This window comes from Thermobia domestica, chromosome 5 (assembly GCF_964235325.1).
Source record: "Thermobia domestica chromosome 5, izTheDome1.hap1.1, whole genome shotgun sequence".
Classification (NCBI taxonomy): Eukaryota; Metazoa; Arthropoda; class Insecta; order Zygentoma; family Lepismatidae; genus Thermobia; species Thermobia domestica.
Genome location: NC_137458.1, coordinates 87,921,948 through 87,947,800, shown reverse-complemented (window position 1 = coordinate 87,947,800; position 25,853 = coordinate 87,921,948). Strand labels below are relative to the sequence as shown.

Here is a 25,853-nt window from a genome sequence, read left to right as displayed (position 1 = left end):
TTTTAAAATAGTAACGGTCACTGTTCCAGACATAGTCACCTCCCACTATTTAAACGAAACAGGCTCTTAGCAAAAGTATGATGCTCTGCAGTTATCTTGAATTTCGTTATTATTTTACCCATAGGAAGGATGAAGATCTAATATCAATGATAAATATTCTTAACTGCAATTTAGACGTTTTAAAAATGTTTTCTCTAGAAATTTAAGAGATTTTCTCTAAAAATCTAAAAAGAAAGCGATCACATTTTTAAAACACACAATTTAAATAAAACATAAGTATGTATAAAAACAATTATATTTCATTAATAATTACTACAAAATGTTGATCGTACAAGTTATATATAAATATTATTTCAGAAACCTGGTAGGTTTCCGAACAACTGTTTCTCAATCTTTGACTCTATTATCCTTGTTATGTTTGCATTTACATTAGGCAGAGCATCAGTTTTTCTTACAGCCATCTGAAACAGAAAAAAAAAGTTATTAATAACTTTAACTAGTTGCACTACAAGACTGGTTTAGAAGTGACTTAACTCTCAAATAATAATTTGAAATCCATTATCTTCATCTAAACACCATCAAGAAGCCAAGGATACTAGTATACACAAGATATATTTGTTTGAAATTAGGTGACTGCAGGAGTGTCAATTATATATATATAGGGTGTTAATGAACTATACCGACAAACTGTAAGAGGTGATTCCTCACATCAAAATAAGAGAAAAAGTGTATATGGACATATGGCGAAAAGTGCATAGTTTCAGAGCTAGAGCTGTCCAAAATCGCGAAAAAGCCAAATTTCAACAGGTCCTATTTCGAATTCCAGAAATTGTGGATGGTGTTCCTTATCAGAGTAAAGGAAGCCACGCATACACAATCCAAAAGTGCATATTTCATCAATTTTTAATAGGTGTACAGGGTATTCTCTACAGGGCGTAATTCTCAGATAAGCTCTCAATAGAGTTTTCAGATATACCCTGATTTCAAGGAGGGTCCAAAGTAAGTAGGAGGTAACCTTGACAACAATGGACATCCAGTGCTTCGGAGGGAAGTTGGAAGTGTTAGGAACCGGTAGCTCCATGTTTTTCTTCGCTTATAAACGTGAAAGAAAACATCGCAGCATGCGTTCTCCCGAGTACGAGAGACCGTGTTGCTGACGATCCTTAACACTTCCGACATCGCGCCAAATGATTCCGTCTTCACTTCTATCAAGACTTATCGTTTGCCTACTTTGGACCAATCATAAAGTCAGAGCATATCTCAAAATTCGGTTGATGGCATGTCTGGGAATTTCACGCTGCAGGGAATACTCTGTACATCCATTGAACATTAATGTAATGTGCATTTTTGGACTGCGTAAACATGACTTCCTTTACGCTGATAAGGACCTCCTTCCACAGTTTTTCAAATTCGAAATAGGGCCTCTTAAAATTTGTTTTTTTCGTGATTTTGGACAGCCCTAGCTCTGAAACTATGCACTTTTCCCCACAGGTTCATATGAACTTTTTTTCTTATTTTGATGTGAGGAATTACCTCTTACAGTTTGTCGGTATAGTACATTAACACCTAATATATATATATATATAATTGACACTACTGCAGTCACCTAATTTCGAGTGCAGGAGTCCTACAGTCAGTTTTTTCTCTTGTATATATGCTTATATACTTATGTATATCAAATTTACATTTACATCAGAACTTTCTCTTCTCCAACGAACTCTTCAAATGAACATATGTCAATTTTACCTTTTAAAGGTGAATTCACTCAAGAGCTTTTAAAAACGGTTCGGTACTTTTATTCAGTAATTCATAATTGAAATGCTGAAGCTTTGCTTAGAAGATTACTTGAGCATTTCTACTTCCTATAGAGGACTTCCACAATATCCTCAAAGTCAAAAGATCGGTAATATTTACGTATGACTTTCTCTGAAAATATGTATCCCGTTTCCCCTACAACTCAACAGCGATTTTGTGTTGGGGTCCAAAGAATAATTTTCTTATACTCCACAGCCCTAAGTCAGAAACGAAGTTGACTGTAACTAGTGTCTTGAACCCCTTAAAACTTTTCTATACGTCTTGACTCACGAGTTTTCACTATAACCAGGGGCGGATAAAGGTTCCTGGACCCAAGAGGCACTCTGACGTAAAGAGCTCCCCCTTCCTCAACACAAACACCGCACTGCAAAGTTCATGTTTAAAATACATACCAGTATATAAAAACCGCGTTTATCACATTACATAAAACAAATATTTATAACGTTTTGAAACTTATAGTATTTATAGGCTACATCTTTACATGTTCTAATTTGGATGATAATGCTATACGAATCTTGCTATCTTTAAACATCAACAGTTACTGGAATAAGATATTTATTAGAGTAAAATACTTCTTTCTAGCTTTAATTCATTATAGCAAAAATTCATTATTTAATTCATTATAAAAAATACACAATGATCTTGAAAATAAGTTGCTGTTGAAATTAATTGTTATTTCACAATATAAATTGTTACTGCCAGTAATTCATGGAATATAAACTCCCATTTCACAACAAACTGATTCTGTTTGGTACGTCCCATGATATCTGATATACTTTGACCTGTTGATGTCTGTTTCAAGTCAATATCAGTTCCTACAGCAGTGAATTCGTAATTGAACCTTAAAGATATGTTTTCCTTGCAAGGATATATTGAATATTTCAGGATATGTTTGCATGTCTTCCAAGTAGAAAGAATTCTAACCGGATATTTAATACAACCAAACATGGCACACAGAGGTTGGAGTTTCTGAATAATATACACACGAAGATTCCATTGTCCTCTATCAGAACGTATTAGGTATCTGAGCAGTTTAGCTGTATGAAAGAAATTATCTCAATAAAGAAACTGCTCTGGTGATTTCCCACTTTGCTCTATAAAGGTCTTAAAATCTCGAGACAAGATGTGCAAGCTTAACGTTTTCATAAGCACTTTTGGATTCTGAAGATGTTAAATTTTCTCTCACATTGTGAAGTTCTTTTATAGTCTTTAGTGTAATAGTTACCTTTATGTTTCTTTAAAAATGCCTACACTTGAAGCTAGAAAATTATTTCTTCCAGGAGTGTCCATTCTCCAAATGTATCATTCTTCAGTTTGATTGTACCATTTTCAATGAAAAATGATTACTTCCAAATAATTTAATCGGCGCAATCTAAGTTCTAAAAACCGCATGTGGGCACCCCTGACTTCGCCTAACATGAATTTAACTGTAACATGTCGGACGTAGTTCTTATACTGAAAAACGATAAGGGTGACATAAAATAAACAAACAAGCTTTATGCGCAACACTACACTCGAGTTTGCAAACTTCCCGGATAAAGAGACTCCACCAGTTCTGATTTTATTCCAATGTTGCCACATTAAACAATGTTAATAGGAGCTTATTAGAACTGGATCACTTTGATATGCATGACAGAATATATTCTTTAGCTTTAAGAATAGAAGAATATTTTTCAAGCTGTTTGAAGACCCTTACACTATGAGTTCATGATTACACGTATTTCTTAATGTTTCTTTACACTTAGATGTACAGTATAATAATTTATATCAGTAGCTGAATATTGTACATTATCAGTTTATATTTACATTTACGGTAAATTATCTTTTTTGGAGGGTGGGCACTGCAGTATGCACATGTTTTAGCCATTGGATGGTGACCTTATCTGTAATTCATTTACATTTAATACCATTTAATATTCTAGTATTTTAGTATTGCGCGAAACAATATTGTAAGGGTATAGACAAGTCTGTTTTTTAAATTTATTTTGGAGAGTCCAAATCTTTCAGAAAGGGTGTGGATCCGAAAGAGCAGTGAATATAAACTACACATTAAATAAACATAATTATGTGTGAAAATTTGGAAAATAAAATAGAAGCCGAATTTCGGCGGCCTTGGTAACCTTAGGATCCTCCTCCTGAATATGACTCTCGATACAGATACTCTAAATATTTAAATATGCTGTAGTTACATACTGTTGACAAATACAGAAGTAAGCTTCAATCTAATAATTTGCACTCGAAACTTAACTCATTGTAAACTGTGCAATCTTGTCGGGTCACGAGCCAACATATTTTGCACCAAACGAAGTAGAATACCTTCCTTAATTTTTGAAACAGAGAAATGATTTTGGCACCGTTTGCAAGCTCTTATACTAGCCTTTTATGTTTATTTCGAGCTTTATATATATATATATATATATATATATATATATATATTTCTGACAGTTTTCACGTTATTTATAGTTGAATGCAAAACTTACATTGACGAAAAATCTTTTTCGTCATTTGTAATATTTTCACACACGGGGAGTAAATACATAATACATAATTTATTTATTTTTAAATATAATTTGGTATTTATTTCCAATGATCTAGTGCAAACACATTGTTTTTGTTTCGATTAATTTATAATTAATTTCGCACGGCCGCTATGTTGACGCTCCCAATACAAAAAAAGGGTGATGGGTAAAGGGCAAACACCCAAGTTTCTTTTCTTCCCTACATATGCAAGGATATATTCTAATAATCATTCCCTCCGTACAACGGCTTGCTCATAGAAAAGCTGTTAACTTCTGGATTACACGCCAGTCTTGCTCGACTTTCACCAGAATATCATCCAATTTTGCGATGAATGATTGTTCAGTGCAAGGACCATCTTAAACACCAACATTTCCAGAACAAAAGTGACTGAAACATGTTTTAGCCATTGGATTTGACAGTGTATCTTGCTTATAAACAGCACAAATTTCTTCAAAGGCCTGTGAAGCATTTGAGTCTTTATTGAAATAAAATTGTAAAATATAACTGAGCTTTGCAGAATGTTCACTTATCTTGTCGGCACACACCTGATTATAAGAATTCCAACAATTAAAATTCCACATAGCTAACTTAAATGGCTTCCCCTAACTTAAATTCGTGCTTAAGTCATTATCTCACAATATTTCGATCCTCTCTGGAATCATCTCTTCAAAACATGTAAACAGAAAAGTTGGCACCAAATGTTTCACTGCACACTTCTGTAATTCTATTCATCACTTCTGAGTTTCTGTGCAAACAAACCTGTTGTTTAAAATTCTGTAACTTCTTTTTGTCCACTGCTGTAAGTTATTTACGGGCTTGCAAAGTAATGAAATAAACGTCCTTCACCCTTTGTGCACTCAGATCACTGAAAATGTCAATTGAGTAATTTTTAGGTTTTAAACCACTTTTATACAATACTCACCTTACTGCATTACTTTAACTAACAAGTCTTCTTATTAATTTTAACACTGACACTATTAATTTTTATATTTATTTTGTGCTTCCTCTTCCCTATCTGGTGAAAAGTATAGCGAAAATACTTGCTGTATAGCTGTAACATCATGTACAGGGCTGTTCAAAATTCACACCTCGACAGCATAATAATAAAGCAATACATATCAGAAACGAAGCTAACAGAAGGAAGATAATTTCTCTTAGGTTTAATCTGTAGTAGGCAATGAAACGACTTGCAGATTTTACCGCCAGAGTGTAGTCATGACGAAACGTAACGTTCTGTTGAGAAGAAATCTTTCTGCACCATGAAATTTGCTAAAGTAAGTCTGTTGTGTCAATCCTCAGTGGAGTTCTTTTTAGTAGTTCAAGCAGAAGCATCTACACACAAAAATATTCCTACATATCACACCAAAATCAAGAAGTTTGGCTCTCTGTGTATTGAATGGCTGCCCAGAACCGTCGTTAAGGCAGCTGAGGTGTGCGAAATAAACATTTACGTGGAGCTTACAGCAGTCAACATGGCAGGAGAGCCACGACTTGCAAATGTCACAGTACTCAATACGATGTATAATATGCAAACGTCTTTGCGTGAACCATAGCATATACAGCTAATACAGAAGCTGAATTCGAAGTATTACAATGTTCAGTTTTCAATTCTGCGTTGATTTCCTAGCTGGAGCGGCTAGAGGAAAACAAGGTTTGCTGAAAACTCATTTTTAATGACAAATTCACTTTTCACTTGTGTCGTGAAGTAAGTTGCCAATGGGGGAATGGAACAACTTTATTTAATACTGGAATATAACCGTGACTTCCCAAAAATGAACGCAGTTCTCTTTTCCAAAGTCTATGGTCATTTTTTTTTTTTTCCACGCAAAACATTGTTAGAGTACCATTTGCCTGGATAAGATGGAACAGCACGAAGGACATCCGTGATTACCTCAATGATGAACTTCCGGTCGCTGGATTGGAAATGCTTCCAAGGATAAATCACCTTCTCTTCTCTGGCCCCCATGGTCACCTAACTCCATGCGATTGTTCGAGTCACGGTGGCTCAGTGGTAGAGCACTTACCTCTGATGCGTGGAGTCCCTGGTTCGATCCCTGACCATGCAAGTTTGTGATGAACAACATCGTGCTCGTGGGTTTTCTCGGGGTACTTCCACTTTCTCATTATATTCTTCCATCATCATTCACTTGCTTTAATCATCGTCTCCCTTAGCTCAACAGGTATAATCGTGGAACGTTAAATTCAAAAATTTCATTTCATTTTTTTTTTAAAGCGATTGTTTCGTGTGGGGTTACACAAAAAACTCTGTGTGCGCGTGCACCCTATATTACATGATTTAACACAGATGCACAGAAGACCCTGCATGTAATCGCGGACATTAACCGTGACATGTTGGAACGTCATGGCAAGAATTGCAAAACAGGGTTGATAACTGTGCATTACCAGGGATATACACATACACTACCTGTAAGGTATCAAAACTTGGAGCAATACTCTGCCTGCTGAAAGCTTCATTTCTGACAGTCTTACTTTGTTGTGTTATCAACGTGTAGACTTCTGAGTAAATTACCGACAACCCTCTCTCTACACAAATTTGATTTTACTGTCTGCTCGTTATGGCATCTAGATTCTGTAATACCAGTGTATAACTACTTAACCTTTATTGTGAAGCAATAAGAAAATGAGCTGTTCAACTTCCTTTAGTTGTAACAATTTTATTTCTGTGCAATGAACAGTATGTTAGACTTACCTCTAACTTCTGTACAAGTTCTACACTTGGCTGGGATGCAACGAAGCTTGTTACATGAGATTCGCCTTGGCTACCAACTCTTCCAGTTCGACCACAACGATGCACATAATCAGCCATGTTGGTTGGAAAATCGTAATTGATCACATGCCTTACCTATTTAATAAATGTTAATCATAAATTTTAAGAAATCCATTTATTCACGCACAAAATGATATGCTATTCAAATCCACACTGAATATATTAGGTCATAGTGTGCAGTATGTTTCGTTAGCTTTTGTAGCTCGTTATAACGAAGTGTAAATTAAGAATTTGGTGATTCATAATTGACAAGCTCATCCCAGGATTTTTTAAAACTAAAATCTTTACAGTAAAAGGTGATGGGATTGTGATATGGGTTGCTTAACAAAATTAAATTTAATAATTTCAAAGAGAAACAGATTATAATGTTAGAGGGCGAAAAGATTGTGAAAGAGAATGGATGAACTTAGGATAGGAAAAGTCTTCACAGCACGTGTCCGAACAGTTGGCGATCTTCCATTGATGGTCCTCTCACGATGTACTGACATCTGTCTTTGGAAAATAGAGACTGGGCTATGGACGGCCAGACAGCTTAAAAAAACTGCGCAGATACAACAGAAATAAAATAAATTACACCGTGAAATAATTTGGAATACAAACGTTTCCAAAAAACGAAGTCATTGTTGCCGTCTACTAGAGAATACGCAATTTAAAATGCGTTACAGTTTTCAACAAGGGTAAAATTTATGTGCCAAAATCATGTATTGCGGAAAGTATCTTTCTAATCGTCGAAGTCGTCGTCGTCAAACCCCACACTAGGCGACATGTCCTGTGGTTTTGTTCCCAGACATCGGTCATTGAATTTCTAGTTCATTGAATCGAAGGAGGCTGAAGTACGTGTAGGCTTAAATTCACAGTCGTAGCCTGGAGGGGGGGGGGGGAAGAACGAGCGAAGCGGTTGCTCCAGGCGCTGATAGCAAGGGGGCACCGAACAAGCAAGAAGAAAAAAAGTGTTGGAAATGAGTAAACGACGCGGTGCCCCCGAAAAAGTATTGGCGCCTTATTAAATCAATATTATTGTCGATTTGCAAAGAAATAAATTAATAAAAATTTTCTTGCTCGCTCCGCTCGCAACCCAAACGTTTCGATAAGAGTCACAACAAGTTTGTACTTATTACCTAAAGAAAGTTACTATATATATGATTTGTTAATGACGTGATATACAAGGTGCCGACTAATGACTTATAGTGCGAGTAGGAGCCTTTTGAAAATCAGAAACGGTCCATACGTGCTCGGCATTTTGATGGTGATGAGTTTGCTTAGTTAATCACACTTTTCTTCCAATGAAAATGAGAAGAGTGAAGACAACACACGCACGGAAATATTAAAAATGAAGGAAAAAAGGGGAATAATAACATTTTCGAACATGAAGCAGTTGTAGAATAGGGGTCTAAGTGATCAGAACTTAACCCAACGAATTTAATCTTTTTCAAAGACTGATCACTACCAGTGATTTTTTAATATATATATACACAAAAGCTCATTAGTTGGATTTAAAGCTGTACCAATTCAATCCAATCAAGACTGTATTCACTCATCTGCCTAAGACCAATTTTATCTTACTTCCATTCTTCCATCTTATTTCCTACCCCCTTTAAAAAATACAAATTAGAATTTTATACACCATGCGCACATATCCAGCTTTCGTGATCTCTCTTGTCACCAAATATTTTTCTCAAACTTTTTGTTTTATTAGAAATTCATAGGGCCTATTCCTTTCTTTACGCTTTATACGCCTTAAGCTGATGTTACCTTCATTACATAGCTAAAACTTCTCTCTCTGTAGTAGCCGAAATATAAAATACTATCAAAAACAGTTAAATACATTGATAACAAAAAAGTGTTGTTATACTATGCCGAGGTGGCCTTTGTTCTTGCGGAGCCCTGGGCGAGTTGGCGTCGTGCGGCCCTACTATTTGGATTGGAACACTTGCACAATCATATTTTGTAAGCTTTTGTGTAAAACCAACTGTTGTTGTAGTTAGATGAAGTACATACTGCTCTAAAATAAAAATACAGGAAACTAGAAGCTTACTTGATGAACAGCTTTGCGACTTTTCAGTTGACTGAATTCTTCTATCAAAGCACTATAGTCTAAAGTAGAAGCACGTTGTTTTCAATGGAGAGAAGGGAGCAGCCAGTCTCTGTTGCGACATGGTGCTCCTGAGATATGTTTTTATGAGTTTTAGTCTTGAAAAGCTCCTCTCTTTTGATGCAACGGTAACCGGTATGGTGCATAATATTGGTAAAGCAAATTCTACATTAGGGTAGATTTCCTCCAATTTGTTTTCACTTATATATTTAAGCACTGGTAGTAGGTTCTTTTCTCCATCAAAGGCTCGTGAGAACATCTTCAATTCTTCATACAGTACCAGTCCATCTATGTCAATTTTTTCTCCAGCACTTAATGTTTGTTCTAAGTTTTTGCAGCACTTAAGGTCTTCGTCGCTCATGTCAGTCAAATTTTTAACCTGGTATAGAAAATCAAATATGTGTTAATGCTTCTTTAGAACTTCGACGGATCGTACTAACAAAGAACTATTCTATTTTGAAACAGTCTTCTGCAGAAAGCTCTCGGACCTCATCCTCGCTTCGTCTGTTTTCCTTTCTTTTTGTGACAGTCTTGAAAATGGTTTCAATTCCGCGACTTCTCCCGCTGTTGGCAGGGTTGTTTTCAAAAACACTTTCAAGTGCTTGCTTGTCACACCTAAATTCATTTACAACCAAAAGACCTTCTTGTTATAATCCAACTTCACATCATTATTGCCTCCCTTTAGATCAGAGAAAAGATAATTATACACCACTAAAGAACACAGTATTTGCTAATTTTTTCCTCGCACTTACGTTTCGCATGGTAGACGTTTACTAAAGTATTAAAGCTAAACAAGTTGACCCTTCTGTTATAATCTCAATAAAACATTCTACAAATGCATACTATGTAATACATAAGAACAAACTTCTCGCTTAGAATATTGATCTATAAACTCTTTGTTAGCTTATCAAATTATTGCTGTACAGTTTGTGTGCAAAATTAAAATAAATAAATAAATAAATAAATAAATAAAAATAAAATAAAAAATTTTAGTGCCGTCTAGGATTATTAGTACATATTATTTCGAGCACATTTATTAAGTTTGTGTTATATTTTATACTTGTTGGCTAAAATACGTGTACAAAATACGAAAACATTTTTTTTGTTTTGTCATTTTCTCTCATATTTTTTTAAAAATTAAAACATGCAATATTGTATATACTTTAATTTATGTGCGGGGCCCTTCTCTGCGCGGGGCCCCGGGTAACGGCCTGGTTCGCCCGCCCCAAAACCCGCCTCTGATGCTATATCGCCAAAAAACACTTAAAATGCACTAAAAAAGTGGTGATATTATAAATTCTAAGTTTTCGTCTTCTACAAACGAAATCGATTTTTTCTTTCTTCCGAAACAACCCCTTTCCCCAAAAAAATAATATAAAGACTAAACAAGTGCGTAAAACCATATTAATGTACATTTTATAAATAAACACTCCGTACTGACATACACACACGCATTTAGTATCATGCATTAAATGCTCAACTACTCAATAACTAATAAAATATTTACATACCCTGGTTGTGTCAAGACCTCTTGAACCGATGTCGGTACATGATATAACATTAACTTGTCCATTTTGAAATTGTCTGAACTGTCCATCCCGTAAAACAACTGGCATTTTCGCATTAAGATGCACACATTCGATGTTATTTTCATTCAGAAACATGGATATCCAATCGCATGTTGACGACTTATTGCTGAAATAAAGATTTAATATTGACAGTTCGGAATACAGATGAGAACAAAAGTCAAACAGTTTTGAATGCACTGATCTAATATTTTCAGAATGAAGTGTGCAGAAATACGGGACATAAAGATTAATGAACTTAACGAAATTCTTATTGTGCATTTCAGACCCCTGAAGTAATCATATGTGCACAACCAGCAAATTTCACGAACATCGAGATCAGATCTGTCATCAAATTTTTGTTGCACTAAGGAAAATCACCGAAGCAAATTCATGAGAAATCAGAGAAACATTACGAGACTCTCCTCCGTCATATACAGTGGTAAGTTGGTGGCACAGTTTAAATGTGTCACTTTCTCAACAGATGATACTCCATGTGCAGGAAGACCGAAAACAGTGATTGTTCCCGAAGTCGTGGATGAAATTCATAACATTATTCTTGAAAATCGAAGAATTTCATCAAAATATGTGGCAGAGATTGTGGACATTTCTCGGGAACGCGTCGGTAGCATAATTCATGATGATTTGGGAATGCGTAAGCTCTCGGCAAAATGGGTTTTGTCTCTAAAAATTTGTCAGCAGATCAAAAACATGAACGAATGAGGGCATCAAGAGAAGTCATCTCCCACTTTGACCACAAAGCCGACCAATTTCTGTCTTGAACAGTAACCATAGACGAAACATGGTTGTACCAATACGATCCTAAAACGAAACAACTATCAATTGAGTGGGGGCATTCAGGTTTCCCTTGCCTCAAGAAGTTCAAAAAACAAAAATCGGACGGAAAACTGCAACATTCTTCTGGGACAAGAATGGAGTTTCATAGACTACATGCCCATGGGACAGACATTTAATTACTTTGCATTATTCACAAAACTGAAAGTGCAACGCTATGGAAAATTGAAAAAAGGAATTCTGTTCCTTTAGGGTAATGCCCCTGTCCATCGAGAGAACTGAGACAACTGAAGAACTTGGAGGTATAGAACAATACTCTAGAATGACGATGTGCTGGACACTACATCATACAATTACACACGATTTCGCCTACCATAATCGTTCATTAGTATAATAACAGATAATGTTATTATTATTATTATTATTATTATTATACGATGTAAAGTTTTATTTATGTTTACTTATCTGTATTTAATGTAAGTTACGTCGTTTTTATGAAGTGCGCTGCTCTTTCCATTTGTGAACAATTTTACGTAATAAATTTGGCGTGTATTGAGAACGACCTTAAAGGAAAGTCCATGTATTTTGACTCTTCTATGTGTAACGTGAATTTTCGTTGTTCTCGGAAGAAAGAAAGAAAAATGTAAAATATTAAAGAGAAAAATATTGTAGCATTTTTGTAAGGTAGTTACTCGACTTGCTTAATTGGTTTGCTTTTTAATGCTAGAGAGTGCCATTACTAGAACCTGCCTACCTTGTGACTGATTGGTGTGCCATCTGGTGGCAGCCCCGTAAACCCTGAGTAGCAGGTGAAATCGCGCCAGTTCTAGCTACAGGTAAGTGAGGGGTAGATAGCTTCTTTTTTTCTTTCCCTTTTGATGTACAGTAGAGCGTCGATTATCCGAAGTAATTGGGGGACATGGGTGTTCGGAAAACTGGTTTGTTCGGATAATCGAACTGTACATGTTTATTTGCCAAAAAGAAGTACTGTACAGTAAATTTATTCATAAAAAGAAGTGTGCTGATTGTTGAAACACAGCGACTGGCGGCTTGGCCGGTCAGCAGCGCCTTATGAAGGCCCCATTAGAAGCAATGTTCCGCCAGCGGTGGCTCAGTGCGGCAACTACTGTGGGAAACTTGGTTTGGGAGTGAGGGGGATGATGGACGGTAGGGTGGGAGAGTAACAGGTGCGAGCGAGTACACAGTTCGGTTAAGCGGTCGTTCGGTTGACCGACGTTCGGATAATCGACGCTCTACTGTACCTGGAAAATTAGTTAAATTGTAACAAAAGTGAATTGGACTAGGAATCCAAATAAGAATATTCACCTTTAAAGGAGGCTTACCTTTTGGCCAACGGTAACTAAATTGTATCCTGTTCTTTTTCTCTTTTATATGGTGATAATTCGTTTTGGCTTTGTGATGAGAATTTATGCATGCGTAACTTATTGGCTGTCTATAATTAAATTTGGCAAGTTTCTACACGTTTTGAGAGAACTAAAAGTGAGTTAAAATATACCTAGATACTTTTATTAGTATCATAGCTTTTGTATGTAACATTTTATTGCATTCTTATTACGTATTTAATATTACTTTAAATCAAATTAATCAAAACGTGCAATTACTGAATATAGCACTATTAACTTGTTGTATTTAAGTATAAATTTTTTTGCTCCTGATTATTACGTAATTCTATTAGTTTTTCTGTATAAAGTTCATTCACGTTTTTGATTTTATGTAAGATATTCTGTTAAAGTTTTTCATTGATATTCTAAATAAAAGGAAAAAAAGCTTAAAATAAAAGGTTAGTTATAGCTTAAAATAAAAGGTTAGCTATTCTTATACATGAAGTTCTCATTAATCGGACCGAAATTTCATCTATGCATGCTTTTGAATTACGCTGCATATGCCAGTTGATAGTACTGGTAAGCTTTTCATACAAACTGTAAATTTTATATTGATTACATACACATCTAAATATGTCACTGCTTCAATGGGTAACTTCACCTCCAAGTATAATAAGAGTGGCAGATTTTTTTTTCCTTTGGGCAGATAACTAATATATCACTAAGGAACCTACAGTATATCTAAGATTAGAATTAGGAGCTACATTGCTGGGCATTACCGGCGTCCGTGGCCTTAAAATGCCTGTCACGTATGGGGGATGACGTCCCTGGGCGATTACACTACCTGAGGCAGTACGGAATGGAAAAAAAAAAGCGGCCTGGTTCCGTTATGTTAGGTACCACTCCGGCATTTGCCTGGTGTGTGAATAAGGAAAACCTAGGAAAAACCTTTCAGAATGGCTGGCTTAAAATTACTTTTATCTCTTCGATCGAGTGTCCCCACCGGGTATCGAATTTGGGACAGCTCGCACCAAAGGCGGGAGCGTTAGCGACTACGCTACGCGAGCTCACAACGTATCTTAGGTTATAACATATCTATATTCATCTATTAGTACATGTTATCATTTGTAAATGATTATGATTTGACAGTAATAAAAGACTGAAACGCTCTGTTCAAGCAAGTTCCTCTTCCTCGAGCATATTTTGTTATAAATGAAAAATTGCTACTCATTATTGTTGGCTGTTAAGACTAGATTGAATTGTTGATGTCACTTCTTGTGTACGATTCCTGTATCCAAAATGTATATATTCTTCATTTTTTACACACAACACACACACATTATATATATATATATATATATATATATATATATATGAACAATGAAATTACACACCATGTAAAGATCGACAAGAGAACATTATTTGGCATACTTTACAGTACAACTAGATTAACAGTGTTGCCAATCCAGCATAAAGTTTAACATGGTCCCAGGCTTGATTCTCTGTGGGAGAGAATCAAACGCACTACAATACAACTTTGAACTGCAGATTTCGTCCTATATGATCTCGCTCCTGATAATGGACGTAAATCAACATAATCAAATATAGGAACAACCTGGCAAGTTTTTCTTTACTAAATAATAAGAGTAGAACTAACCTTATAATGTATTTAATATAGAGAAATGATTTTGAGAGCCATTCCTTTTTTCATCCTCGGTCAGTTCAAGTACGAAAATCGATGAATGCACATAATTATATATTTATTGGTCGATAACTAATATTAAATGGAATGTAAATCGCGATATACTGGCCAACAAACATTCTCACAACTCAAATGTACTTCAATAATTTCACAAAAACTAAATAAATGAAACCCACTGCCAAAACATCATTTCACGAACTATAACCCATGTAGATTTTATCACTTCATAATTCTTTGACCAATTGCTCCACTATCATGCCACTGAGCTTATACGGAATGTACAATTATAAGTGAGTCCAAACTTGATGAAACTCTAAAATTTGAATAAAATTATTGATTATAGTCCCAATTCTTGTTAAGGTTACCAAGGTTACTTCATCGGAATTTAACTTGGGTTTTTCGTTATTATATACGATTCAAACACATTATTTATTTATTTATTTATTTATTTATTTCAAAATAGGATGAAGTTTCTTTAATGATTTTAATTTACTTAATTCCAGTATTGGACATCCCTAAATGTTTGGAAAGATCTGAAATTACAGAACTCTTATCTTGAGACTCTCTCATAAGTTTCCTGAACCTAATGTCAGTATTTCTCTTGATTATACTATTGTAGGAGTTTTCACACTGAAATAAAGCTTCAGACACTTTTGTTTGCATAATATTTCCAACAAAATATATTTTGTAGACCGTAAAGTGTTTCTCTATATTAATCGGCGATTTACAGCTAGGATATAAACCATATTTATTTACAACTTAATTCAAATTGACCTATAATGTTGCCCGAAAAGGTATAGAAATACTCTTTTTACCATGATTATTTATCAGCTTCGGACTTCCTTTGTTCCAACTTATATGGTATATAGTATGCTCTTCAATTATTATATTTTCAATGCAACTTATCGAACGTGCAGGAGACGCATCAAAAGATAACACAATATTAACCTGGATGCGTACCTATTATAATCAATATTCCTTTATATGTTCATCTACATATGTATATCTCTGGAATTCTTGATTGCCTCTCTTTAGGATGTTTTTAAGCTTAAAAACATCAGTTAAGAAAGACAATCGAGAATTTTGGCACAAATATAGATGAACATTTAAGGGAAACGTAGTCATTACAGGAACATATCTAGGTTGTTATTATGTTATATTTAATTTTTATTTTTACTTACATAAATCCATTTTTTTTTAAAGTCAATTTGGATATATATTTCATCTTTAAGATCTCTATCTAAAGCTCCTTTCAAAGCTTCAAAGACTCATGTTTAGATATTTTAAATATCTAGCTGTTATGTTTCTTAAATGTAAAAAACAGTGTTAACTTACCCACGTACTTAAGCGTATCGTACTAACTTTATGTTTTTTTTCTCACAACTTTGGTAATTGGACTTGATTCCCTTGTGCTCTGAACGTTATATATATATATATATATATATATATATATATATATATATATATATATATATATAGTTTTAAGTTTTATTTTTTAGTATTCTCATGCTCTCGATTTCTCTATTTTCTGGTAATGGTCACCCAAACACTATTAAAATGTATCAACCCTATTTTAATATATCAGGTTGTTTAAAAGTATTCGGTTTTAGAAGTTAAAAAACTGACTAGACATTTACTGTGATACAAAAATAACTTTATCAAACAACATAAGCACCATTTTGTTCGATGACGTTCTGCTATTTTTCCGGTAACACCATAATACTCTCGCTATAGAATTTAGTGGTTTCTGGTTATCATGCACAAAAACAAAACGTGACATGTTATTTTTTACAGACCTCTTTTGAAGCTAACTTAACACCACCCAAGGTATTCTGCAGAGATCGAAGCGAATAAGTCTGATGGTGTAAGGTCCGGGTTATATGATGGGTGTATTAAACCTCTCAGTCAAGTTCTCTCAATTTCTGACGGGTTTTAAAGACGTATGCAGTCTGATATACGACACGCTTTTCGTTACCAGTTCCGGCTGTTTTTTTTTTTTTTTTTTTTTTTTTTTTTAAATTGCTAGGTGCTCTCAAGCTAATTATAATCAACAATACAGGTCCGAGTCTATCGTTCTGCCCGGTGGCAGCAGCTCGTGATGCACGATGCCCTTCAAATCCCACCAAACGCATAGCATAATTTTCCGTCTGAGTGAACTCTGCCACAGACGGTGAAGCGTCTTCTTGCTTCAATCACTATCTTTTTGCATATCGTTATCGTAGGTTAACGTTATCCACTCCTCATCATTCGTGAGCCACCGCTTGAGAAATGGCTCGAGTTCGTTGCGTTTCAGTAGAGATTCGCAGATAGAAACTCAAATAAGTAAATGTTTTCGAGTCAGACCATGTGGCATCCAAATGTCAAGCTTCTTGCTGTGGCCAGCGTTCTTCCAAATGGTTTACCGCTGTTTGGTGAGGGATGTGTAGGTCACTGGCTATGTCATGACTATTTACATACCAACCTTGCTCAGCTTTGCCAGAATATCATCCACTTTTGATATGATTGGTCGCCCACTTGAGCGAAAGCGAATGAACCATCTTTTGGCTGTGGCTTTAGTGATATCTTACCCATAAACCGCACAAATTTCTTCACAGGCCTGTGCAGCATTTGTACCTTTATCGAAATGAAATTGTAAAATATAGGGTAGTTTTCGGAAAGTTTGCTCATCTTCACGGAGCAATACTTTACATCTGATTACCAGATTTCCAATACCTTCCATGCATCTACTACCTGCAACTATCGGTTGTCAAATAGCATTAGTGCTGACCCGTTGCGAAGTGAATACGGATATTTTGGGACACTACCGCCATTTCGTACGCAAAAGGCTCAATTCTTTTTAGACTACTTGATACTATCCTTTGTAGTTGCTCTAGTAATAAATTTACTATCTGTCGCAGATACGGAGACTTCAAATTCAATAGTATATCAAACAAAAAAGTGTGTCATAAAGTTTATCGTAAACATACCTAAAGATCATGACAGGCACTCCTTGATTCACATCTGCTTTCACAAGTCGCAATAACTCTCCAGGTTTCTGAGATTTTCCTAACCGAACGAACTTCTGAGGAACATGAGGCATAATACGATGAAGATGTGTAGTTGTTACCTTCACTAGAGAATCACACTGCAATGAGATAGTAAATAATGAATGTGTATAAACATAAATAATCTCTTAACTTGATGAGTGACTAAGAAACATCATCAGGGTGTTTATTGCAGCTGACTTGGACTTTCCAGTGTCGTGAGGGAAATATTTCCAGTATATTGCGGTGAACTAGAAAAAAATGAATGTCAGATACGATTGTATGCTGTGATATTGAACAATCTGTAAAAAATGCAGGGATGCAAACTAGTTTTGAGATCAAAATTTATGACTTTATTGACTTTACATATGAAAATACTGACTTTGAAAAGGACAAAATGCACGGATCCTTACCAAGAAATCTATATCTCTCAATTATTTATTACAACAACATTTTAGCTGGACAGCTGTAAATATGCGTTAAACTTATATTATAATTATAATTATAATTACATATTATAATTTACACATTATAATTTATGTGTTAAACTTGTTAATTATTAGTAAAACGTGCAATATTTTTTATAATAGTATCTATTCTAAAATGTACTAATGAAAAACTATCAAGAGTGATTTTGTCAAACTGTCAAAGTAAAACTTGAAATTTGATGCAAGTGAAATATTTGGAACACTTTACACAGAATAACATAATGTTCTACTACACAAAAAAGGTACTTGCCAGTATGTGCTCTTATTGGAAAACTCTCAATTGTTTTGTTAGCTCAAATAGAACGAATCAAAATACTACAATGAATAATTTAGGCACGTAACTCGATGTAAATACACAAAAACTATATATATATTTGGTCTAGGAATTAATTCGTGCGGTTGGTGCGCACACATTGAAGCTGTAGTACAAACACAAAATACATAAATACCTTAAGAAAAATATTGTCCATCGCTAGCCACCACTTTCGCCCATCTGTCAGGCAATGTACGGATTCCGTGGCGAAAGAAGTCCTCATCCTTGGAAGCGATCCAGTCAGAGACCCATGTTTCGATATCTTCTGAAGAAGTAAACCGCTGTCCAATCAAATCGTTGTTCATGCAATCGAACAAGTAGTAGTCCGAAGGAGCAACGTCTGGTGAATACGGCGGGTGGGGTAAAACTTCCCATCCGACATTTTCTAAATAGGTTTTGACCGGTTTTGCGACATGTGGGCGAGCGTTATCATGTTGAACAATAAGTTTATCATGTCTGTTCTCCCATTCTGGTCGTGTTCTGGCCAGAGCTTGCTTCAAACGCATTAATTGTCGTCGATAACGTTCTCCATTCATAGTTTCACCCGGTTGCAGCAGCTCATAGTACACCACACCTTTCATATCCCACCATATGCACAGCATAACCTTTGCACAGTGAATATCTCGTTTTGGTTGTGATGGACCTGGTTCACCTGGTTTCACCCAGGCCTTTTTTCATTTAGGGTTCTCGTAATGGATCCACTTCTCATCACCCGTAATAATTCGATGCAGAAACCCCTTTCTGCTCTGTCGTTGAAGCAGCAATTCGCAAATGGTTTTTCGTCTTTCAACGTCTCTGTCTTTCAATTCATGTGGAACCCAATGTGACATCTTTTGAATCATTCCCATGGCTTTCAAGCGTTTGGAGACTGTTGTTTGATCAACGCCTAATGCTGCTGCAAGTTGTTCCTGCGTTTGACACGAATCCTGCTCGAGCAATGCTGTCAATTCTTCGTCTTGAATTTTTTTTGACTGTCCAGCTCGCTCTTGGTCTGCCAAGCCGAAATCACCACTTCTAAACCGTGCAAACCACTTCTGACACGTTCGCTCAGCTAGAGCATGGTCACCATACACTTCCACCAAAATACGATGACTTTCAGTCGCACTTTTCTGCATGTTAAAGTAATGCAGCAGGACACCCCGCAAAAACACTTTATCAGGCACAAATTGCGCCATGTTCACTTAACTACAAACTGGTGTTGTTGACGCTTTAATCCACTGCCCTATACTACGAACGATACGCGATGACAGGGGTTTGCAACACATGTGTGGATACACGGAACTGTGGGACGCTCCGTTCGTTGCGCCACCTCTTGTCCACCCGCACGAATTAATTCCTAGACCAAATATATATCAATAAAATTATACAATAAAATACAATAAGGTATACAATATATGTGTTCCCCCCCCCTTTCTTTTATCTGCACAGAGGTTGTAATTAAGGTTTCCTTTCCTCTATATTATTCTTCTATGTTGTATCACCAAGTTGCTTCTTTTGGTTAGCTTCCTACTTCATCTTTGCGGCATTGTCAAGCATTGCTTGCGCTAATTTGGCTGCAACATGATCCTTATTCTTAAGAGCCTGACACTAAAAATAATACAAAATTTACCATTTTTTTTTTTTTTTTTTTTTGCTTGTTTTTCATAAGTGAAAGGAGATAATGAAATGCAACTTACTACAAACAAAGATAATGTTATTCTACAACAGAAAATATGAACCTCGAGAACTTTCAGTGTTGCTATCCATAGAATTACAGTGTTATAGGAATAACATTTCCTCCCAAAATCTCAGTTAAGGCAGCGACTAGAGGAACGAACTCAACTGCATTTGATTACATATCATGTTGTTTTGGTATCCTGTGAACTACTTTTTAAATAACACTATTATTTAATTTTAGTAACTGTATGTTAAAACTATTTAGTTTATTACAAACTAAATACAACTATTATTTAAAAAGTAGTTCACAGGATTCCAAGACAACATGACACGCAATCAAATGCAGTTGAGTTCGTTCTAATATCTGGCTTAACTTAGATTTTGGGGGAAATGTTATTTTGACAACACTGTAATTTCCATAGATGGCAACACTGAAAATTCTTCATAATTTTTGTCGTAGTATAACATTATCTATGTTTGTAGTAAGTTGCATTTCATTATCTAATTTCACTTATGAAAAACAAGCAAAAGAAAAGTGGTAAAATCTGTATTATTTTTAAAATGTCTGGCTCTTTCAACCGTTCATTTGCTTCCTTCAATAACCTATGGGCTGCGTATATGTCTTCATCCCCTAAGCAAAATTGGTTTGAAAGTAGATTTTTTCTTCAGTAGTTACCTTCTCAGTCAAAAGTTTTTGCAATGCTTTTTCTACTGCTCGTTGCTTCTCTTTCTTTTTCCTGTTCTCTCTTTATTTCCTTTACCCCTCACAATACTGTCTATAACTCTTGTAAGCCGTATAAATCAAATCTAAAAGCTCTTCAGATATATTTGCAAGATGTGCCTTTCCATCATAAAGCTCATGTAGAGATCCATTAATGTACAAGTGAGCATCGAGAACTTTCTGACATACTAGTCCTATCAGAAGTCATAATGCGTAGGGAGCTTGAAAACCCCCTTTCAATCTCATCCAAGCCATGTGAAAGCGAAAGCTGCTTTCACAATTTTTGACAATTGGGAATTTGTGCTCTTCTGAAACGTTAGTCTTGTGGAAAAATTGGTTTCAATAAATAATTATTCTTTTTCATCAGCTTCGAACTCATCGTCTTCTAAACTTAATAGTTTTAATTTATTAATTTAAAACATTCCAAACATTTAAAGTGCTACTTAATAATTGAAAATTTTTCGTTTAACCTTCCAAAGATCATGAAATACTGACTTATTTTTAAAACAGTGACTAAATATTGACTTTTACTGACTACTGACCAGGTTGCAGCCCTCAACATGTTGAGAAAGGAAATGAACAGAAACTATTGGGTTAAAGAAAGAAAAAAAAATACAACAAAAAAGAGTAAGTCTTTCTCGGACGACATTTTTCTAAGAATGCCTGTCGTAATTAACACTAACTTTTTTTTGGTGTGTGTGTGTTGGTCTCCACTCTCCCCTCATAGCCAACCCTTTTCTCAACTGGTTCACTGTATTACATATACACCGTGTTTCAAAAAGAATGACCTGATTTTGGAAGGTAATAATTACGGAACATGGAACGTGCCGGCAAGGAAATGAAATGAATGCTGTTTGAATAGACGTGACCTAGTTTCAGAAAATCGCCGTTAGATGTCTGTTCATGCTTCTTCTCAGTTTGCTGTCAGTCAGAAGTAAGATGGCGTCCGCTCAACAGAAAGCGTTTCGCGTGCTGTAGTTTGCAACACTTGAGTCAGTGATTTCGGTCCAGTGTGCTTTTCGTCGGTATTTTGGCATTGATCCGCTGAACCCAAAAACATTCGTGGTTGGTATCGCCAATTTGAAGAGACAGGATGCTTGTGCAAAGATAATTGCTGTAAACGCAGATACATTGTGTAAAGTTTATGGTGAACTGAACTATCGTCTAGATGTTGCTCGTGCTGCTGCTGGTGGACACAACATTTGTAATAGCATAGCTAAAACTTGAAGATTTTGTGAGTATTTTGCAACTTATCTCATTTTTGTAGTATGTTTTTATTAATACTTATGGACTTTAAAAATCAGGTCATTCTTTTTGAAATACACTGTATTTACTTATATATATATATATATATATATATATATATATATATATATATATATATATATATATATATATACAATCGTATTAGATTTGGTACAGAAACAGTGTTAAGTAGAAGACCAATTAATTACAAATATCAAAAAATAACATACCTAATGTTCATGTTTAGACATTTAGTTATGTTACTGCTTTGACACTTTACAAATATTAAATGCATAAAAACTTCATATAAAATAAGTTAAAAGATAATATTTTCATGGTGTCTAGCAAATTTCTCTCAACAATTTCCCGACTTTTTCCAGACTTTTCTTGACTATTTCCAAATTTTTCCCGACTCATTCTAAAAAAAAAAAAAATGTTTTCGTAAAATTAGGAAAGGTTGAATGTAATGAAAAAGTGTACAAGTTCTTACCTGATCATAGAATGTCTCCTTCTTCATATATGCAATGAAATAATCTAATCATGCAATTTCTTGATCTCCTCCTCTATGGTAGCAAAATATTCTGACAACTGATTTATGATTTTCTGTTTCTTTGCTTCAAGTTCCTTTCATCTCTGTTCTGCTCTTTTTTTTTTCAGCGGCCCTGCGATCTTTTTCTGACATCAGTTTTCTGCGGTGTTCTTCGGCTTCCTTGAATCTCACGTATGCGTTTCTCATTGATAGAATCATCTGCTTTGGGATAGGAAGGACTTGTATGCCACCATCCTCATTGACAGCATCATACACTACACGCTGCGCCACTAAAGAATCCTCTGACAAATTTTCAACTACTATTTCCCTGTTTACCGAAAAAACCCTTTCTAATGCTGCATTACCGTGGGAAAGAATTAGGCATATCTTTACTATTTTGCACAGATATACATCATTTGGTGGTAACACACTCATCCAGAAGTCATCAAGTCTGTGTTTATTTCTTTTGTACGACTCCATTTTCTCCCTCACATGTGTCTGATCTACTAAAGCATTGTATTCTCTGTCTGCCTTTTCTGCATCAGACGCTGAGACAATATTACTCTGCACTAGAATTTCGAACGTTGCTCTCATTTGTTTAACAGCTTCTTCCTGAGAATGACCAACGGTTAAGCGATTAAGAAACGTCAGCGCTTTTGTAAGGGAATATTTTAGCGGGGACCTCTCCTGCAGCTTGGACGCTAAATGTTGATAACATTCACGTACTTGCTTTCGGAAACACAACATTTCCTTTTCACTAACTTCTGTACATCATCTCAGTGCTGACCCAGTTGCATACCCAAGGTCAATTTCCTTGATACTAATTAAATTAATATATAAGTTTTCACTTTTCTCCATAACATCAATAGCATTGATACTCTTCTTGTCCATTATTTCTTTTTTTTAACGAAGCGAGACATCAATACTTTCAATAACTGAGTAAGGCTACCATGCAAAAATGGAGTCATAGGAGTGTCTGACTGATATTCAGTCAGGAAAGGCTCACAGTCCTCAGCAAGAGATTGAAAAAACGCTAATTTTGCATAGAGCAACTTGTCGTTCAAATTTCTACCTACTATTCTGAAACTGTTACAGTTGGGTTCTTTGTCTGTTCCCTTAACCGTTTCAACGTACTTTCGCACATGCGATAGGATATATTTCTTGGCTACCTTCCCATTTTCTACCCAACGAATATGGCAAAATGGAAGTGGAAACAATGACGAACCTGTTATTTCAGAATGCTGGGCACGCCTTGCTGGTACCATTTCGTACAAGTTATACAAGGCTCTAACAAAAGAAATCAAATCCCATCCAGTTTTTTTGCATGCCAGTCTTAAAACCACCGTGAACAACGTGAAGACCACACGAGCCAAGTTCAAGGAGCTGTGGAGCGTCTGTACCAAAGGAGGCACAACGTTCTTCTTTCATTAGCCGTAAAAGCGTCCAATTTGCATTTGGCCCATCCATTGAAACTTGCAAAAGCTTAAATGGATCAAGCGGTTGCAATACATTCTGCAAACCTTGTAGTAGGTCTGTAACTGTACTATGATCCATAAAAACAGAATTCAAATACCGTGTTCTGACTCTGTTCGTGTTATCGTCCCAGAAGCGTACACTTACATCCATTTGAGTTCTTTGCGCAACACTATTTAAACTTTCATCAAATCCAATGACATAATGTTCGCACTCTTGTAATACGGATTTAAGTTCACGTTGAAAATATGGACACAATCCGTACACGATGCTATATGACACTTTATCCTTGTGCAATTTCATCTCGCTAGCAATTGCACTGTCTGGAAACATCCTAGTGAAAAGAAGAACACTACTTTCAGCACTGCGTAAAGAGTGATTCATCACCTCGTTTATACACCACAAAATCTCCGCCTGTGTGACTATCTTTTAGTTTATATTTGTCCAGGGTCGAAGTAGACCTACGAGTGGGAGAGCATGTTTCGCTGGATGAGCATGGAACAGGACCAGTGCTAGTGCCAGATTGGTCTACATTTAATGAAGACGCAGGAACATCTGAAATTTCTTTAGGTTTTGATGCATTTAGGAACGCGAGGTTTATCTGAGTCGCTCCGACAAGCGTCAGCATAATTTCCAACATGTGAAATTTAATTCCATTTTTCCCGACTTTTTTTCGAAAATTCCAGACAAATCCCCGAATTCCCGACCATTTTTTAAATTTAAGACAAATTCCCGACTTTCCCGATTTTCCCGACTGCTAGACACCCTGTATTTTATAATGACTTAAATATTATACACATTTTCCATTTTCTTACTCAAAATAACTAGCTTTTCAGTGGTTTGCCAGTTAGTCCCATCAGTCCTGCATCTAGATGATGGGGCTGCAATCTTGAAAGGTCTCAAAAGGAATTTTTATATTTCTCCAGTATTACGAATAATTTTCAGTATTTCTAGTATCGATACAAATTTCCAGTATTTCACGTATTTCCACTATCAGTACTCACTTTGGTTATGAATTACATAAAAAGTACACATCATAGATGATTATAATTTTTGGAGCAAAGAGCAATTAAATTAAACGGCAAAAAAGTAACATAAAAGAAACTAAAAAGGATAAAAACATATTTAGTTACTCACAGATGGTGGCGATATTATTAGGAATGAGATAATTTGACTTTATATACCTTGAAGATTATCTGTCGTATTGTTTTCATCTTTTAATGTTTTTAATTTTTTAAATGCAAGAAGAAAAATACAATTCTATTGTTATTATAAATGCAAGAAGGACTTTTGATATTTAAACTTACAATGCGAACGCCATCTCTAGTCTCATAGTCTTTCTTCTTCCAGGAGGCCTACTGTTGCAATATGTCTGGCTCTGTTGTTTGACAAACATGTTTTAGGTAGATGCTTGGGTGAACGAACGCTTGAAAGGTCCTCGTTGCTTCCACCCACCTTTTCATTTAAAAGTTTATCTTAACCTTAAATTTTATCTTCAGTATTAAATTTTATTTTAATGGTTAGTTACCGAAGATTGGGGTCATAATTTGGCTCGTCGTTTTTGGTTTTCAGTTCAGTTTCGTTCTAGTTTACACTTATCACAATTTAATGTCTTCTTTATGTATAGTCTCTGGAGTGTAAACTCATAAACAGAATCGCCTGCTATCAGAAAAATGTTATCACTTTAACAACAATATTTTTCTATTTTTATTTCTGGTGGGTTTATGACAGTAAGTATTTTGATAGTGCGTAAATGTTACAGTTCCTATGCGTGTAATATCATGG

General features: G+C 35.5%; 1 protein-coding gene across 1 annotated transcript in view; it reads right to left on the bottom strand.

The window, feature by feature from the left end:
- Window positions 1-279: 279 nt before the first annotated feature.
- Window positions 280-25,853, bottom strand: part of Dbp21E2 (putative ATP-dependent RNA helicase Dbp21E2) — a 79,277-nt gene continuing 53,703 nt past the window's right edge. The window contains exons 10-13 of the mRNA XM_081758794.1: window positions 17,587-17,744; window positions 10,727-10,910; window positions 7,046-7,198; window positions 280-461 (exon numbers count right to left, since the gene is read on the bottom strand). Of these exons, the coding sequence (XP_081614920.1) occupies window positions 354-461; window positions 7,046-7,198; window positions 10,727-10,910; window positions 17,587-17,744 (603 nt within the window). The 3' untranslated portion in view covers window positions 280-353. The remainder of the gene's footprint in view (window positions 462-7,045; window positions 7,199-10,726; window positions 10,911-17,586; window positions 17,745-25,853) is intronic.